Below are 19,960 nucleotides of genomic sequence, written 5' to 3'. Positions count from 1 at the left end.
AAAACATATTTGATTAGGCCCCAAATCGAGTAGTGTTGCAACCTGGTGCACTGTGTCACAGTACCAATCAGGTCTGGCCCATCTGCCTTCATCTACAGATGGGCGGACAGGCCAAACATAAGCAGTGCTGTGATCCCATGTGCCAGGTTGTAATGCCCAGGTCAGGGAGCTGGGCCCAGCTCTGCAGGACAAGAGCTGCTGCTGCAGGGTGAGTACAAGGCAGGCTCACTCTCCAAACTCCCCCTGAGACACATACCTCTGGGACTACCTTTCAGCATCCCCCACTATACTCTTGTGAAAAATATGTTAGTTCTCTGATCTGATCTCAGATCGCTGTAATGAAATTTACTAGAGACAAGGTGGGTGAGGTAATATCTTTTATTGCACCAACTTCTGTTGGTGAAAGAGACAAGCTTTCGAGCTACAGGCCTGGTCTACACTACATAGTTAGGCGGACATAAGCCACTTTGCATTGACCTAGTTGTGCATGTGTCTACATTTAAATTGGTCTCCCACTGATCTAAGTGGCTTGTTACAGCAATGGGCAGTGTTGAGCCATGGTCGATGTATGGAGGTCGATGCAGTGAGAATGTTACTTATGGCAAACTAACAGACCTCCAGCAGCCTTCCCACAATGCAAGACACGGACTGCTCTGGTCACAATTGATAGTTCCTCTGCCCAGGGTCATTGAGACCAGAAGGTCCCCTTCCCCTTTTAAGCCCTCCACATTTTTGAAATGCCTTTTCCTGATTATCCAACTTGGTGAGCACACTTAGCAGTTCTCCATTGTTGTGTGCAACTGCCCAGCTGGCCATGCTGGCTACACACTCCAGATGCGCTCTGGCTTGGAGTAGACAGGAGATATTGGATCTCCTGGTCTGTGGGAAGAAGATGCTGTGCAAGCACAACTATGGACCAGCCACAGAAACATGGACATCTGTGAGCAGATTGCTCAGGGGGTGCAGGAGAAGGGGTACAACAGTGATCAGATGCAGTACTGTGTGAAAGCAAAGGAACTGCAACAGGCATATCATAAGGCCAGGAAGACAAACTGTCAATCTGGTGCTGAGCCGCAGACCTGCCATTTTGCCAAATAGCTGCATGCTGCACTTGGTAAAGACCCCACTACCACCCTGCAGAACACCTTGTGGATACTTTTAAGGAGCCCAAGTCACGGGATCCTGGTGTGAACAGTGAAAAGGAGATGGAGGAGGATGGGGGACATATGACCAGGAGGTCCAGCTATGCCACAAGCCAGGACCTGTCTGGACTCCACCCATCCAGTCAGTCCTGGCAGTTGAGCATGGGCGAGCCCAATGCAGGGGAAATAACCTCAGGTAAGTGTGTAATTGTATATCCCATTACAACAACGTACTGATATCTCTGCCCAACTTAACAAGGCACAGCTACTGACTTTTCATTAACATACTTGTACTAGAAGAGGTAGTGGTATAACAAAGATAAGTAGAGTTACCTGGTGTTCATTCCCCTGCAGAGTTAGGCAAGGGGGGGTCGTGCGGGTCAGTTTGTTTATGTACACAGAGATGTCCTTTGAATCCTCCTGAGACATCTCCATGAAACTTTCATGGAGCTACCCTGCAATCCTCTCCCGAAGGTTTCTAGGTACGGCTGCCCTCAGCAATAACTTCAGCAGGCACCACTGCAGTATACAGGCTAGCAGCATATGGGCCCGGGCAGCTTTGGGACACCATCAGCAGATGTGTTCTTTCTGCCTTTGTTACCCTCAGGAGTGAGATATCAGATAAAATCACCACTGCCTGTGGAAAACAGTGCCAGTATTCAGTGCTAGTGCCCTATACAGAAAGTTTCATGCAACCGAGCAATTTCCTCCTCCTTTCCCTCAACCTTGTGGGCCTTACTCACTGCGGCCAGTGCTGTGAGTGGTGCCGTGTACAAGTTCTCTAAAGCAGAAGTGTACATAAGCATGTCTTGTTTAAAACTGTAGGGGAGCAAGGAAAGGGGGAAGTTCTGAATCTTAACTTTCAGTTTTCATTGTGACTATATTGACAATGGTACCTCTGTCTGTTTTGTCTCCAGCTACTGCTGTTGTGGTCTTGAGGGGTTTCCCCCTCCACATCCACGGAATGCCTGAGCCACTTACAGAGGAGAAAGAAGAGGCTAGGCATGACATGTTCAGTGAGATCCTATTAGTCAGTGCTGAATCATATCATAAGCAAAGGGCCTGGAAGATAAACATTGCAGACAACCTGGAGAAGGAAAGAGCATACAGGGTTTTGGCCCAGAAGTCCCAGCAGAGGGCGATTCACCAGGACATAATGGGACTTCTCCAGACACTACAGACTCAACAATCACAGGGTCACCTCCCTTTGCAGTCCATAGAGAACTCCATTACGGCATCTCCCTATACCCCCCTCAACATTCCAGGTGGTATCAGGGGCCATATCCCTACCCCTCCCACTTCACTCTAGGGACATTAAGGACAACCACAGTTTCACATACACTCACCTGTGAAATCCACAGTTGCAGTATGTGTAGGTAAAATGAACAGGAATGTTTTTGCCCCTTGTTAAGTTCTAATCCATTAATTTATTAAGTTCTTAATGTATTTGCTGTTAGATTGCACAGATTTTTCTTTGCACTAGTTTTGTTACTGAACAAAACTGGAAAATAATTCATCTTTATTAGCTCACAGCATATGCTGCAGAGTGCCTAGCAGTTCTGAAAGCAGCCACTTGTTGCTGTACAGTGTGACACAACTCATAGGACCAGTGACAAACAGAGGGTAATAATAATCACAAATGTACACTGTAAAATTAATAGGTGCAGTGACAAGGTTATATTCGTAGATGTGCACCAAGCACCACACAATTCCTAACGGGCCTCAAAACAGCAGGGCCAGGCAGAGCACAATACACCACAACACATTGTTGTGGCTCGCTGTTAAAGTGCTCTTCCAAAGCTTCCCTGAGCCCTATAGCTCCATGTTGAGCTTTTCTAATAGCTCTTGTGTCTGGCTGTTCAAACTCAGCAGACAGCTGCTCCACCTCTGCCCTCCACCCTGGTGACAACTTTTCCCCTTCACAGGTATTATTTAGGACACAGCAGGCAGCTGTAACCTCTGGGATGGGTTTTTCCCCACTGTGATTCAATATTATGAGTAAATAATGCCAGCGTCCTTTCAATCTACCAAAAGCGCATTCTACTGTCATTCTACACCTGCCGAGAGAGTAGTTGAATCTTTCCTTGGTGCTATCAAGGTGAGCCAAGGGAGCAAGGGGTAGGCTGGGTACCCCAGGATCACTACTAGTATTTCAACATTGCCAATGGCAATCTGCTGGTCAGGAGAGAAAGTCCCTGCTTCTAGCTTTCTGAACAGTCCTGTGCTCTGAAAGATGCTAGTGTCATGGATCTTCCCTGATCAGCCAACACGGATGTCGGTGAGGCATCCCTGATGATCCACCAGGGCTTGCATAACCATAGAAAAGTAGCCCTTTCTGCTGATGTACTCTGTGGCAAGGTGGTCCAGTGCCAAAATAGGGACATGCGTGGCATCTGTCGCTCCACTGCAGTTCAGGAACCCCTTTGCTGCAGATCCATCCACTGGCACACTGCCAGGAGGAGACGATTAATGGCCCTGCATACTTGCATGACCATGTCCCCCATGATGGATTTGCCAACTCTGAAATGATTTCCCAATGACTGGTAGCAATCCAGCATTGCAAGTTTTCACAGTGCCATTGCCACTCACTTCTTCATTGTCAGCGTAGCTTTCATTCTGATGTCCCTGCGCTGGAGTGCTGGGGTGAGCTCAGCACATAGATCCAGGAATGTGGCCTTGTGCATCCAAAAGTTCTGCAGCCACTGCTCATCATCCCAAGCCTGTATTACGATGCTATCCCACCAGTCAGTGCTAGTTTCTAAGGCTCAGAAGCGGCACTCCACCATCTGCAGCGTCTCCATGAATGCCACCAACAACCCTGAAATGGTTGCTATGTCTCACAGCAACCTGTCCTCCAAGAAATTGTCACTTTCCACCCTGCAAATGCTGGAGGATCGTGAGTCCTGTGCTTGCAATGCTTATGACAATAGTGCAGAGCTGTATAGGCTCCATGCTTCTGTCAGAGATGGTGAACAGAGAGGAGGGCTGCACAAGTTTGTGGGAATTTTAAAAAGAGGCAAGAAAATTATGGGATACAAGTGACATTATGGGATGGAGACAGCTGCACACTGGGAACTTGACCCCTCGCCCCCAATCACTTGTGTGACTTATGTCTGCCCAACTCTGCATTGGCTAAACTCCCCAAAAGACAGTGTGCTGGATGGTGGTGGGTTGCACACTGGGATACCTACCCATGGTGCACTGCATCATGCATTGATACAAGTACCCCTGGTGAGTACATGCAGCAATTGTAAAAGGAGCCAAATATGCACGTGCACAAGTGATATACTATCTGCGGCAGCTTTATACCGATGTAACTTGCATTGCCCAAAGTTTGTAGTGCAGACATGGCCCAGAGAGCTCTTCTTCAGCTTTTGGAAAGGTACTCAGAGTGTCACAGCTAAATGCAAGATGGAACAGATTGTTTAGCACATGTAATTAACACATACTGTAAGAGAGTGGTTCTCAACCAGGGGGCCGGGGCCCCCTGGGGGGCCACAAGCAGGTTTCAGGGGGGCCACCAAGCAGAGCCAGTGTTAGACTCGCCTGGGCCCAGGGAAGAAAGCCGAAGCCCCACCACATGGGGGTGACTCCGGGGCCCTGAGGCCCAACACCCAGGGCTGAAGTCGAATTTAGCTTTGTGGGGGACCCTGTGGCATGGGGGCCCAGGCAATCACCCTGCTCGCTACTCCCTATCACGGCCCTGGTTTTTAATTGCAGAAGACTAGCTGTGGTGGCGCAGATGTGACTTCCAGAGACCTCCGTGACATTTTCTGCTTCAGCCCCTGGGTCTGCGGGACAGGAGCTGGCAGCCAGTGGCGCCCCGGCAGCATTCCAGCGACAAGACGACAGCCTCCTCGGGTCTCCCTGCAGGGTTCCAGCGACAGGCGACAGCCTCCTCAGCGGTAGGGTGACCAGAAAGCAAGTGTGAAAAATCAGGACAGTGGATGGGGGGTGATAGATGCTTGTATAAGAAAAAGCCCCAAATATCAGGGCTGTCCCTATAAAATCAGAACATCTGATCACCCTACTCAGGGGGCCCTCCTTTGGGTTCCAGCGACGGGGACAGCCATGCGGGGAAGGGGGGTGGGGACACCTCTGCAGCTCCCAGCCACCACAGTGACAGGGGAAACCATGGAACTGCAGCAGCAAAAGTCACAGACCGGTCACTGCTTATGTGAATTTTTGTTTATTGCCTGTGACCTGTCCATGACTTTTACTAAAAATAAACATGACAAAATCTTAGCCTTATTTATGCTTAACAACCTGTTCCCCACCTTGTATTTAGCTGTGACTCTTTGAGTGCCTTTCCCAGGCCTGAAGGAGAGCTCTGTGTAGCTTGAAACCTTGTCTCTTTCACAAACAGGTATTACTTCACCTGCCTTGTCTCTCTAATATCCTGAGCCCAACACAGCCACAACAACACTGCAAACGTTAAATTTACTGAAGATTTCCATACCATAATTGTAGCCTTTAACGAAAAATCTTAGAGGAAACAAAGACTAGTTAGCTTTCCCTACTGTATGGAGATTGCAAATTGGAGGGGACATTGTTCTGGTATTATCCTTTAATAACAGGAGTGGAGACTCCTCAGCATGCAGCCCTTTGTTTAACTCTGGTACGCAATGGACAGGGGTGCACAACTGAATGACTGCACCCACCATGAAGTCCTGGAATCTTTACATACAGCTCAGTCCTCTCCTCCTGCCTCTGTCTAGAAACTCCCTTCCCCCAGTCTTTGGCCACTTTCTCTTCTCCTTCAGTGTCTCTCCCCCACTGCTCCTCACCGTCCAGGTCCTCTTATCCTTTCCTGAATAATTTAAACTACCTAACCTCCTTAAATGTGCCTCTTGCTCATAATTAGGCTACCTCCTGTTGCTCCAACATGGCCTCCACCTAAGAGCTTGTTCTAATCACCATCCTGCTCCCATTCTTTCTGATCTTCAGCAATTACAGGAAGAGCCAGGAGCACTGAAGAGGAGTGCTGATTAGCATAAGGAGTTCAGCAGCAGCCCGAGCAATGGAGCAAGGGGGCGGAGGGTGGTGGTTCAACACCAGGAGAGATACCTATTAGAGACTTTGGTTTTAAAAGCAAAAACATTCCCTCCCTCCTTGTCACCCTCCCAGCCCCCTTACCCCCTCCCCAAGATTCCTTCCAGGGATTTTGATGCTTAGATCTAGCTGTTCCTCTTATTAGAAAATGTGAACTCAACCTCAGCATTGCAAGCTGCACCTGGATACCACGGTGATGGGTGCCCTCTATTGTGTGTAATAAATCAATAGAAATGTTCTCAGTTGGCCCCACTGCTTTCTAGACAGCCCCGCTGCTGCTACCAGGGATGCCTAGCCACCTACAATGTCAACCAATTAACCCACAGCAAAGCTGTCTGTCAGGTTAAATAAAATCATCCTAGCTCAGGCTACTGACTGTCTAGCTCTCTGGCTTGCCAGATGCATGAGGAGCTGCTAAAAGGGAGAGCAATGTGTGAAGGCAGGATCCGTTACAATTAATTTTCTAGGGGAAAAAGTGAGTTTTCAGAGTGTAACAGCAGCAGCAGGAAACACGGCCCCTTACCTCACCACGTTCCGCATTAGCAGAAAGAACGCTTCCTTTGCTGAAGTGCAGAAGTTTTTACCATATATCGCAATCTGCAAAACAGTAACAATTGATTGTTAACTATATAGTTAACCAAGGACAGCCCTAAGTTTTCTTTGCAAATTAACACATGTAGGGCCCTACATAGTTCTTTCCCCACCTGTGACCAAACCCACCCACCTCCACATATCCATAAACCGTCCCACAGTACACCTCCTGCTTCCTGTTACTTCTCACCAGACTGTGGCAGAATATCTCCCAGCCCACCCACCTCTCCAAATCATCAGTTTGTGAGGCTCTGGTGATCTGCCTGCAAGAGGTGGAGACAATACTTAGGTTTCCAAATAGAGGAGCTGGGGAACACAGCCTCTGCCACAGCTTGCCTACCTTTGAGGAATTAAGGATGGCAAGTTGAGGGTTATGTAGGGAAAAGCGTTGTGGTTTATCCATCCACAAACAAACCTAAAGCCACTACTGGGATTTGTGCAGGGATTAGGCACAATAATTGAATGCAGAAAGCTACTTTAAAATAAGTTTAAGGCTATAGATGACCCTGAAGCAAAACCCAGGCTCCAAATGCCCCTGACCTTTGGGGAAATTCAGTCCAGATCTCAACTCTGCAGCTCAGGCCTTTTGCTAGTAGAGGCACAAACTAACAAAATCCATGTAAGGCTGTCCCCTCTCCCTTGATGCTGCTTATTACACAGGTCAGGTGCCCTAGACATGATTCAGATCTCACACCAAAGTGGATCAGGAGTAACTCCACTGAAGTCAATAGAGTTACATGAGTGTAAGATTGGAGCAAGATCAAAACAGGCCCTGCTTGTTCAGAGCGCTGCAAAACTACAGTATTATCAGGGACCAGGTTCTGCTCACTGCTACTTCTACTTAGCTTTAGTTGAGTTAATCTGGATTTACATTTGCACGTCTGAACGCACAGTGTGTCCAAAAAGGTGTAAAGAAGGGCAACAGCTTTAATAGGGACATGCCTTGCTTTTCTTGGACAACCTCAGTATTATTTTAATATAGGTTGTTAAATGCTTTTTAAAAAACACGGAAGTCAAGACTTTGTCTACGTTGGAAAATTGGCTAGCATAGCTACTGCAGAATAAGCTATTTCATACTAGCTGTTGTAGAATAGCTGCCTGAGTGGAGACTCGAAAAAAAGTGACTTTATTCCAGAGTAATTTCCCAGCTCACAAAGTGTAATACATTCACTTTCATTCCAGAACAGTGTCTCCCCGTGTGGGAGATATTCTGGAATAGTTAAATTATACCACAATAGCTATGCTGGTCAATTTTCCCCATGCAGAGAAGGCTGTAGAAAGAAAAATTTCCTCCCCTGAAGACTGCACTAATTCTGAGATCCCTTTGGAGTGAATGAGGTTTTAATGAAACCATTACTGTCACTTCCTCGGAGAACAGCTCTGACACTGCAAAACACTTTTACTGAAATTGTTTCAGGTCAAAACAAGACAACATGGGTGAATTCTGCTCTTATTTACAACGGGGTAAATCTGGAATCTCTCCCCTGAAAGCAATGCAGCTCCTCTGGAATTACAGCATTGGAACGAGGGCAGAATTTGGCTCTATGATTTTACTGGTGAATACAAGTGCTGAGTGTTCTGTAGCTTCCTTATTCAGAGCAGCATATTTTAACAAAAACATCACATCGGTATGTAGTATACAGTGTTTGCAGGATGTAGTGACATTCCTGTTGAAATCAGTGTTTGAATTGCAGGTGGGGAGGGAAGTTAACCAGTCATACTGTATCCCCACTTTTCATGGGTACTGGTGGGGGAATGGGGGGGGGGGAAAGAGGGACGGGGGAGGGGAAAAAAGGATACTATCATTTTGGGGGCAGGGACACATGAATTCCCCCAAAGTCACTAAAATCCAATTCTTTACCTTCTAGAGTCAAACAGTAGCCAAAATTAAGCCTGGCATAGCTGAAGAGCAAAACATTAAAATCTTGATGACTGCAGATACAGCTATACTGCACACTCCTTATGGAGGCTTGTAGAGTACAGATACTGCATGCCCCCCAGCACAATATAAACAGCAGTTTAGATGGGGAGGCACAGTTTAGGTGAGTAAAGTCACTCTACAATCTTGGTATGTATCCTACACGGCTCTCTACACACCCAAGGGGTGCCTCCCAGGTCTCCAGGGCGATTTTTAGCAGTGTAGTGCCCTGCTGCCTCCCTGCTGCTCAAGACTTTCCCTACTGCAGTGAAAGGCTCCAGCAACAGGGAAAGGCTCTGGCATCGGAGAGCTGCCAGAGCCTTTCACTGCCCTATGAAGATATACAGTCTACTTGTCACTGCAGCATGTAGCTACATGTACCCTACATATCCCCGCCACGGGTGTGCAGTGTAGGCTTATCTCTAAGATACTGATTGTAGTGCCCCAGGCATGACGCTAGAACATGCTGAGAGAGAAAATACGCACCATGATGTAGGCATTTCTGTTTATGAACTTTATGAATTTTTCCAAACACCAAAAACAGCATTTGAGGCAGCAGAGCAGAAATCTTGTAAAGGAGTTCTGTGTACCTGCGGAAAAGGAGGGAGAGAAGAACATGCAGACACATGATGAGTTCTCTTTAAAATATGAGAGGGCTGCGCACAATGGCTGGATCCACGGAGATAGGTCAGTAGTTGAAATATTGCCGGCTCTCCCTCAGGATAGAATCCTGTCCCATCACTGGAGCAAGGAGTTGCAATTTTCTCCTCCCTTCCAGAGTGAGTCTCGCCCACTAGCCCTACATTATATTACATGCATCTCCTCCATGAATTCTTATATTAAACTTTCAAGGACAAACACTCAGCTGGGGTAAATCAGCATAGATTCATTGACTTCAAATGGCACTACAGTGATTTATACCAGCCCAAGATTTGCCTCTTAGATGTTTTATAGCTGAAGAACCATTCTGGAAAAGGAAGGAAAACAAGATGAATATTAATAATTAACTTAATATTCTACAGCAAGTTCAGAAATCTCACCTTTCAGCTTGTGATCCAGGTACTCCAAGATTATTCTAATCAGCTGGACTATTGCAAGAATTAATGATCCAAATGCTAGTGAACCTGTGTGATATCTAATACAAAACAAAGCGGTATTATTATACCATGTTACAGGAGACAACAGCAATACGTAACAATTTGCCCTGCTAGATACAACATGAATAAGAGATACTATAATTACAAAAGGCGTATAAATTGTGTTGTAGTAAAAATGTTTATATCCATAATGTGGTTTCCTTTGCTAATTTTAACTAAAGATCATTACTGATATAATGTAAATTTACCAATTTAAATATTGGGTTTACAGTTAAACTGTACAGTGCTTTTAATAATTACACAATAGGTCAATATGCTCCTGATTTTCAATAAAGTAAAAAGCCAAGACCCATGCACAAAAATGTGTACATCCACACATCCCTACTGTGTTCGCAGCAAGATCATTTGTATTTTTTAGGTGTCCAACAGCCATAGAGGGTTACTATAACAGATTTGCATACGCAGGTGCAGTAATTGCTTGTATAAGTTAGGCATGCAATTTCTCAGAGCTTCTACTCTTTTGAAATTCAGGCACTTAATGAATTTGGATCTGATCCTCACACCACTGAAGTCAAAAGCAAAATGCAGGTCTGTAATGATGACTGATCCCTTAATGACTAAGCTTTTCTACATAATTGTTTTCCTTTGATAATCTAAGTGTAATGAAATTGTTTCCTTATGAGTTATGAGCAGTGCTAGGAAACACAAAGAGATTAAACTCCAGATTCTTATCCTTACCGTATTGCTCGTCCAAATGAAGAAAAGAGTGGGCATGGTGGAATATCAGCAGGTTTTCTAAAGGCCCAGTAATAAGAGGCAAAGGCACCAGCAAGGGTACACTGACCCAGTGCAATTGCAAAGTTTACCAGCCACAGAAAGACAAAAGCATTGGAGAGTTGAAAGATGAAGATGTATTTGTGATAGAAGCTTTCTCCCCCATAGAAAGCAAAAGTACACTGAGCACCAACACATAATTTGGTCACATTGGTTGTGTTAAAAGTCTGTTTAGAAAGAAAAACAAACAAAAATAATCATAAGCAATGAACAGGATGTGTCAGGACAATTTCTGAAATTAAATGGCTGAGGACAAAAATCTCATATATTCTGCTAGATGTTTCACTAACTCATTCAATCCTGAGCCATAAGTGGAAGACTAACTACACTGTAAATGTTTTTTAATTCATTTAAATAATTCAAAACTAAAGCCCTACTTAATTTGTGATATTATGGATGTTGTGAATCCTGCAATATTAGGCTTTCACCACAATTTTGTTAGCAGCCCGGGGCTGACAGCAGGAGCTCCAGCCGTCAGCCGCCCAGGGCCGACAGTGAAAGCCCTGGCTGTCAGTCACTGACCACAGAGCACTACTGTCAGCCCCATGCATTAATGACTGTCATATAGTTGCAGCAAAATGTCTGGTTATCAAAAAAATTAGCAACATAATACTTAACATAATACTTGAGTGTTTATATTGTTCCAGCAAAATTTTCTTAAACAAATAGGTCTTCTCTGGCTTTTCCAAATTACCACAATTAATAAAGGTCCACTATTACTTTTCCACGATTTTCCATGTCTTGTTCACAACTCAGCTGCAATTATTTGACAATCGTCCCATGATTCAAATAGGGCCTTATTAAAAACCCAGTACTAAAAAAGACTTGGATATATGCTTAACTTAATGCTCTGTGATTAGTCAATGGGCCGCTCACTATGCACAAATGTAAGCACATACACAAATCTTTGCATGACTGGGGCTTAACGATTCTTTCTCCTTTGATTACAGACATCAGCAGAGTGCTGTAGTGTTTGGGAGGCATGCATTTCACGGGAATGCTATTACTTAAAATAAGCTATTTCCATTGGCATTTAAAAATCTGGAAACACTTCTACGGACGTTAGACTTCATAAACATTTTTTGTGTTTGAAGAACTCCCAAAATAAAGTTAGAGCCCAATGTGACCTAACTGCTCCCAATAAATGCCAAAAGATTTGATAAGCATTTTGTAAATTTTCTTAACTTATCCTTATTGCTATGATAGTCAGTATTGTCTAGTAGCAAGAGCATATGATTGCAAACTGAGAGATGTGGTACCCAGTTGGGTTTCTGCCGTTAACTTGCTCAGCAGATTGGACAAGTCTCTAAGGCCCAAATTTTGAAAACTGGCCACTGATTGTGGATGACTTTTGGTATCTCTCAAACTGAGCATCCAAAAATTGAAGCACCAAAAATGAGTGGACACTTCTGAAAATTTAAGCCTTTACCTCTGGGTCTCAGTTTCCCCACCTGTAGAACAGAGCTATTAATACTTATCCTCCTCGCACGGGTGTTGGGAGGATTAATTACCTGGTGTTTGCTAAGTGCTTTGAACATGCACAGTGCTACCTAGTGCTAAGAATTATGTGACCTAACACAAAGAATGAGTGGAATACAACTATGCATGGTCTTTAAAGAAGCATTGCACATATACTGAATATCAATAAATTAATATAATTAGCACGCCCCCTCCTTTTCCCCTCCATAGACAGTTATTAGTTATGCTTACCTCTGGGTCACAGGTCAGGTTTGCATACTTGCACAGCGTTTGATTAGCCATTACTTTATACACAGGTTCCCCTGATGTAGACAGGAAACTGAGTGAATTGTATTAAGGAGGAACTCTCAGAATCATAGATCCCTAAGTTCCATCGTACATTAACAATATAATAGGGGACCACTAACCCTGAAACCTGTGTGGGTTGAAGAGAGATTCAGGTTTAGAGCACTACGTCTTCCCCTACGCACGTGGCCAGCATATAAGCAGAAGGGTGAACAAGTAACACCTACATTTTCCTCAAAGCTAGAGAACTGTGGAAAACCCTGCCCTGAAGCTTGCACACCCCTGACCAGACTCAGGGAAGGAGCTACCTCCACATTACTCTTAGTCCCCTCTGCACACATCGCTATGGCAGCATGGACTAGTCGGTGACCCTACTGCCAGCGGCTCTTGGCCAGCTCCCGTGCTCGGTGACTGCTGCAGTGGGGAACAGAGGATGAGTTAATACTGCTCAGAACAGAAACAACAGACTCTTCTTCACCCAGTGAAACTTTTAAGGCTTCCTGACTTCTCCCTCTGCTGCTTGGCAAACCTCTGTGTAGCAGGCAGTTTTTATGGAGAGGCTGGTGGCAGTTATGCAGGATGAGGCGCAAAACAGGCTGTGCAGCTGCCAGTGAAAAACATGGCAAAGTGCAAGGGAGCAAATAAGAGCTCCCAAATTAACTAAGAAACAATGAAAGCAGGGCTAAGGAACGTGAAGTCTGGTGCAGGCCATACGCTCTATGGGTGAATAAACCCTGTGCAGTGGGCTCACCCAACGCCCTATGTACCATTTAAGACTTAAGGACTTAAATGCAGCTTAAATAGTGCACAGGGCCTTGTCTGAGCCCACTGGGGGGGAATTCCACCCCAAGACTGTTATTTTTTAAATAAAATATAATGTCCTGCTTGTACACCATAACCCAGTGTACAATAGGGAAGAATCCTTTATTGGTGAGGAGATGGACTAGGTGACCTAACAGCTTGCTCTAACGTCTATGATTCTCTGAATGTGTTATAATACAGTCTCAGCCAGCATGATGGAACAGAACAGCTCAATGAGACAGGAGCATCATACAGCACCTCATGCACCCACTTGATAAGATATGAGAGGGAGAGAAATACAACACATCCAGGTGCAGGACATTTCCCACCGTATTGTCCACTGGATCTACAAACACACTAACACACCTGTGTGTAAACATCACTGCCATCCCCAGTTCTGCCTCTCACCAGCCACTTTGGGAGAAGCACGCACACTTGGGAGAAGGCAGAAGAAAAGTGCATTTATTTATTCCTTGTGTAAATAGTCAGGCACATAGGGTGGGTGTGAAGTATGTCTCCAGGTGATGATGTCTGTGAGAAATACAATCTGTTGGTGTTAGTCTTCTTCAGAGTCTCCTAAGAAAGCACAAAGGGATTTCAATACTGCAAAGTGTGGGTTTCCACAGTGGCTTCATCCCACATCTGCTATCAAGAGAAGAGCCTTAGCAGAAACAGTTGTGTAAGGATTTTGGCTCTACCTCCAATGTACTGCTCATTGAGAGTGAAGGCCGATGTGAGCATTTACACAGTTGTTTGGTGAGCTGTTCAGATATTACCGAGATAATGAGGTACAAATACTTAGACATATAGAAGGATACACAGCTGTCACTGCCCAATAGGAAATGCAGATTGCAATGAGAACAAAGGTGATAATGGGGTAGAATAATGTGGACATTATGTAGCCAATAGCCCTACAAAGGAAACAAAATAGAGTTGAAATCTAGAACGATAACAAAACAAAAGTCACTTTTTATTAGCCCTTTAGTATTAACCCCTTGACTTCTCTCTTCACGGATACTGGTGGTGTCACCTAGCGCCAGGATCCCAGAGCACTACCAGTGCCATCTCCTTACTGCCTCGCTTCTGTCACCTTCTCATTTTGTCTCTTCTCCTCTCCCTCCTTCATCTGACTGCCCTGCTCAAATCTCTGCAGTATTCTGTTCCCAGTCTCCTCCTTTCCGCTGATTTTGCCCTCCCTGGTCCTACCCCTGCTACCTTCCTTCAATCCTGGGTCATAAACCCATTCTGCTCCCACATCCCCAGAGCTGCTGTCTGCCTCAGACACTGCCCCTCCCACCGCCTGTCTTCTCCATGTCCCCAAACTACTCAACTCCTAGACCCGCTCTTTCCCTTTGGCCCCTGCCTATCCTAGAACTCCCCTATACATCCTTCCTCCTGCCTTCCTTCCTAGTGTTCACAGATCCAGTCTGCTCCGGGACCTTCTGCTCTACTGAGCATTGCATGCTCTAGACCCTTGACATTCTACTTCTCTCTTGAGTCACAGTCCATTTTGCTTCTTCACCATTGTAATGTATTTATTAGGGGAGGAGGGTGTGCGTGCTTTAGTAGCTGACAAACCAGGCACTAGTCCCAGTGAGTAAAAGGTGTGGTCAGAGTGTGGACACTGGTAACTAGGAACTTGAGTGTTCTAATCCCTGCTCTGACAATGATTCCCTCTGTGGCATTAAATACATTACTTAAGCCATCAGTGCCTCTCTAGAAAACGACTGCACTTATCTCACAGGGGAATAATGAGTTCTTAGATACTGCGGTGATGGGATAGGAAATAATTGTACAGGCAGCTCACTGCATGTTGTCTAAAGCATGTGGATTGATTACATGGCTCTCCCATTTTCCTTTACATTCCCCCAATCCACCTCATCCCATTCCTTCTGAACCTCTCCTTTTAGCAGTTCCCTGACGCGCTCCTCTGACCATTCCACTCTCCCTTCTCCCTCTGCTTTTTCTTCCCCCAATTCCCATTGTGCTTCTCCCCTGACTTGTTCACTCCTGCTGCCAGCTGCCTTCCAGGAGCCAGTTCCCAGAAAGTAAATGAAAGACAAATTTACTCCACTCCTGCTGTTAAACAAGACGACCCTGGGGATAAATTAACCCATCTTGTGTGACAACAAGGTCAATGGCAACATTCTAGTAGTGTTTTCTTATTGCCAAATCATACCTGGATCTACAGGCCCAATAAGTGCATTATGAGTCATACAGACATGCATGATTTTATGCTATTTAAGAAATAATCACAAATCAGTAGTTTTCAGCAGTTAATGAGAGGCTTGTTAGTTAACAGTGAAGCCACAGACAGTTTACTCTAACAAACTGCTTGTTAACTATGCTGTCAATGGATTCCAAACAGCTGATTACTATTATAAATTTTAATTTTACTGAAAGAATAGTTGAACTGTACTAAAAAAAATAATTTGATTCCCAGTCATTAGCAACTTATTTTCCATCATCCTGAATACAGGGCATGGTCTGTTAGGTGTACCGTCATTACTTACAGTGTTTCACCTCATGCGTTAAACATGAGTGTAAAAGTATTGCCCTCAAGTGACCTTTCAGTGTAGCTAAAAAACTAGAGGATGTTATTACCTCCCAGCAGGAAGTTTATGAAATTTCTGAAGTGTTTCTATCTGTCACATTTTTGAATAAAAGTGTCTTAGTGTGTAAAATGTTTCTGAATTATAATGTACAGGATCCAAAGGATAGAGAGCAGCGCTGCCAAAACTGACTGCTATTTCCTGCATACATAGCTGTAGAATGGGAAATAAGTGGGTTAATTATGGAACTTTAGCTTTCCCTAATTCCACAAAAGACTCCCTAAGTCCTGATATTACAGGCACTGGGATGCCAAGGAATGTAAAAGAAAAATCAGGGAAGGGAAGTGGTCACAATTCATATTCATATTCGGCACTGCTCTGATGAATTTGGTAGCACTGTGACTACCAACCACCTACTAGCTCTCTATACTAAATTCTGTTCTTGTGTAGCCCACCGCTTGACCCAAAAATCTGTCCTCATTTACACTGGCACTACTCTATCAAAGTCAATTGGTGCAACAGAGAGAATTTGATGCACTGTGTTTAATAGAAGGACCAAGTAAATGCAGGAAAGTTATAAATTGCAACCTGGAAACTGCCTGTGAGATTGTTAAAAGGAAGACGTGTTAACTACTCTATTACTGCACATCATAATATCACTGACACTAATTCATCTGAGCAAAAACTGAAATCAATAAGTATAACACACCTGGATCTGAAGGCAAAATTTGACCCTTGTTAGTTACTTTTTTCACCATATAACAGTCAGCTAAGTTGCAGGGTGGATCTAAGCCTTCCGAATGGATTATATCAAGCTCCTCACCCCACACACCCAACTCTAAAAAATACGGTTAAACCCCTCACAGTAACCATCCCAATGTTTCAAGGAGACATTTAAAAGATATTTACTCTCAAATGGCACTTTCTCTGCATAATCAAATTTTTGGGATTTTCAAAAGTGCCTCAATCAACAGGACTGGGCTCCTAAGTCACTGCGACACTTTTGAAAATCCTACTGCTAGCTGCCAATGAGACTTGACCCTATATACAATGGATGCTGAGGTCTTGATCCTACAAGCTCTTGTCTGGTGCACATTAGGTTTTTATGCTCCCTTTGCAAGTATGAAAGGAAGCTCCATGTTGGCACAAGCAAGATTCAACACTAGATGTAGTCCTCTGTGCTGAATGAACATATCTTTGAAGACCTTTGTATGTCTGCTACCTTAAAATGTGAAGAGGTGGGGGCAGAGAATAGGTGTGTCTGAGAATAGAAGGACTTGCGTGTACTCCCTCAGCATGCAAATTATGTGCCTAGTTACACATTCTCCTATGAGCCCCTCCTACTGCTACTAGGCAGGAGTAACCTAGCAGCCATAAAGCCACACTCTCATTCATGCAGGATCAGCCAGCCCTGCACTTCCTGGATTGTTTAGCACTTTTCCCCTTGTGCTTTTATCCACCGTATTCTGCCCCAGGCAGTGCAGGATCAAGTCCCAACAGAATACAACAAGGAGGGTATTACAATTTTTTTAAAAAATCAATAAATCAGAGAAACATACCTACTCCCTTCCTGCAAGAGTGCAATAGCAATCCGGATCCGATTCCTCAGGAAGATCAGCATCAGTATGATGAAGACTTCCACAATACAAAGTATTATCACTGCAAGCAAGAAAATTAAACTAACCAAAAATCAAACCAACATGCTGCCTTTCTACATCGGTGGTTTCCCACTTGTACTTTACAATCCTGGTCATGAATGCCAAGAAACCCTATGTTAGAACATGCTTGCTCTCTCTCTGACTGCAAAGGCTAACTTTCAATCCCCATTTAATACATTCTTGGGAAATCCCACAGAAGTTGCTAGCCTTGACAGATGACATTAGTGTTTGTAATTTACAAAGGAAAGTGGAGCATTGCAATGTCAGACAGTTCACAGATATAATCATCTATTTAAAAACATATGTCTGTAGCACTTAGCATAAAATATCATTTATCCTTAATGCACTCCATTAAAGTAAACTTCGGCTATTCAGAAACAAGCATTTTTCAATGGTTATACTATATTGCTGCTAATTTGTAGTCTCTTGACATAGGAAAAAGAATAAAACATAGATGGACATTCAGCCTTTTAATTAAGAGAGCTTGATTCTCATCTCCCTTACACTGGTGTCATGCAGAAGTAATTCCATTGAAGTCAACGGCCCAGTTTTATACAGGGCAAGCCAGCATCTCACTGAGGTACAAGGAGGGAATAGGGACACATGGTACAGCACTAATATTCTCTATGGGCATTACTTTAAAGAGATTCACCTCAGCAACATGTGGTGAGTGGCCCCCATTAGCTCACTGACCCAGACATGCAGGTAAACAGAGACACAGCACATAGGTTTTATGCAGCAGACTGCAGCTTTGTTAAATCAGCTTAACAATGGGATCAATGGTACCGCAAGCCCTAGCAGGCAAAGCAAGGATCCAATGTGGGAGGACATAACATTATGCCAAAGCCACAAAACTTGGAGTCAGGGAGGTAAGGGAGACAGTGCCTAAATCACCCCTGGTATCCAGACAGTTAATGAGATCCCCTATCATCCCTCTGGCTCAAGGACATGAGAGCAGAGATGGGAAATGCCTCAGTCTACACGAGACCTAAGAGACCACCCCTACCCCAGCAAGACAAAACTTTGGCCAGCAGATGCCAGAGTCCTGTGCTTATGTTTAGCCCAGGAGATACCCCACGCTTGACACTGATCACAAAGCTACAACACCATAAATGCTGTGCCCACCAAACCAGGCTTCCCGTATGCTGTGAGGAAGTTAAAAAAAAAATCTTTCTTGGATCGGCCAATTTTGTCCAGAGGAAAAATTATTTCCCATGAGGGCTGATCTGCTTAGGCCCACAGCATGCAGGAAACCCAGTTCTGCTACCCTCAGGCCCCAATAACTCCCAAAGGGAGGGTGTTGCTTGGGCACTTGCCAATGGGGGTGGAGTGCAGCTGACCAATCATGGTCAGCCACCTCTCCTAAACTGGCCAGTCATGCAGACAATGGCCCACTCGACCCTCATCTACCACTTCACCCCTTCCTCCCGTTAAACTGCATGTGGTACCCATACAGAAGGAATGATACATGGATGGATGGGGAAAGGCAAATCCCCTCTCCCCTGCAACCTGGCCAGAATCCCAGCGAGTGTCTTGCTCTCTGCTAATCAAGTCAAACCCTTCTCCCTCACCACCACCAATAAGACAAAGGGGGACATCATAACAAGAGTGGTATTCTACCAGTTGTGCGTGTTTTCCACATTTGTTAGTAGTTTGATTAGACCAACTTCTAGGCCAGATAAACTAGTAATCCTGAAAATGGCACAATATAATAAAAAACCTTCACTGCACTGAGATCCCAGAAATATATATAAAGGAAGATATTTGTTCAGCATCTGTAAAAAGGAGTACTTCATAGGTGGCACAAAACAGCTGATGATTCGTTCTCCTGGTTAAGCATTTACAGAGAGTAATTTTAAAAGGCACTTACTAAATGCTAACCATGTTTGCCTCAGCTGCAGGTACACTCTGAAGTCAGTCTGGAAGCCAATATCATAGATCGTGAGGTCAGATCCAGGTGTCCCCTGAAGATGATCATACTCCCAGTAACAATGCCAGATACCTTTAGAAAAATAAACCAGTAAGAGCTGAGTGTTTCTGAAGAGTCTGTAAACATGAATGAGCCTTCGGGTTTTTTGCCTTCAACATGCCATACAGGCAAAAACTACAGGTGATCATGAGACTAGTGGCTTATAAACCCACATGAACAAAAAAGAAATCATGGTGCAAATACAGAAAGCCTAATCCAGCCAGCACTTACACATGGGTGAGTAGCCCCAAGGCAATACACCTGGTGGCAAACGCTTGCAAGTTCAGGGCCACAGTAGAAGTTTCTTTAAAGAAAAAAACCCTCAAGACCCTGTCAAACCTACACAATATTTCACCTGATTAAGTTAAATTTAATTGGCAGTAATTCATAGAATCATAGAATATCAGGATTGGAAGGGACCTCAGGAGGTCATCTAGTCCAACCCCCTGCTCAAAGCAAGACCAATCCCCAATTTTTGCCCCAAATCCCTAAATGGCCTCCTCAAGGATTGAACTCACAACCCTGGGCTTAGCAGGCCAATGCTCAAACCACTGAGCTATCCACAGATTTCCTTGTACAAAC

General features: G+C 44.5%; 1 protein-coding gene across 13 annotated transcripts in view; it reads right to left on the bottom strand.

Annotated features, from left to right (window-relative positions):
- SLC44A5 (solute carrier family 44 member 5) overlaps positions 1-19,960 on the bottom strand; it is a 183,419-nt gene that overhangs the window by 11,428 nt on the left and 152,031 nt on the right. For all 13 annotated transcript variants that reach the window (XM_073357319.2, XM_073357326.2, XM_073357321.2 and 10 more), the window contains 8 exons: positions 19,280-19,411; positions 17,311-17,410; positions 14,018-14,110; positions 12,345-12,432; positions 10,539-10,801; positions 9,744-9,838; positions 9,190-9,293; positions 6,718-6,791 (listed from right to left, as the gene is read on the bottom strand). In XM_073357319.2, coding sequence (XP_073213420.1) covers positions 6,718-6,791; positions 9,190-9,293; positions 9,744-9,838; positions 10,539-10,801; positions 12,345-12,432; positions 14,018-14,110; positions 17,311-17,410; positions 19,280-19,411 — 949 coding nt within the window. The remainder of the gene's footprint in view (positions 1-6,717; positions 6,792-9,189; positions 9,294-9,743; positions 9,839-10,538; positions 10,802-12,344; positions 12,433-14,017; positions 14,111-17,310; positions 17,411-19,279; positions 19,412-19,960) is intronic.

This window comes from Lepidochelys kempii, chromosome 8 (genome assembly GCF_965140285.1).
Source record: "Lepidochelys kempii isolate rLepKem1 chromosome 8, rLepKem1.hap1, whole genome shotgun sequence".
In the NCBI taxonomy this organism is placed as follows: domain Eukaryota; kingdom Metazoa; phylum Chordata; order Testudines; family Cheloniidae; genus Lepidochelys; species Lepidochelys kempii.
Note: the sequence above shows the minus strand (reverse complement) of the source record. Positions and strands in the feature narration are given on the sequence as shown.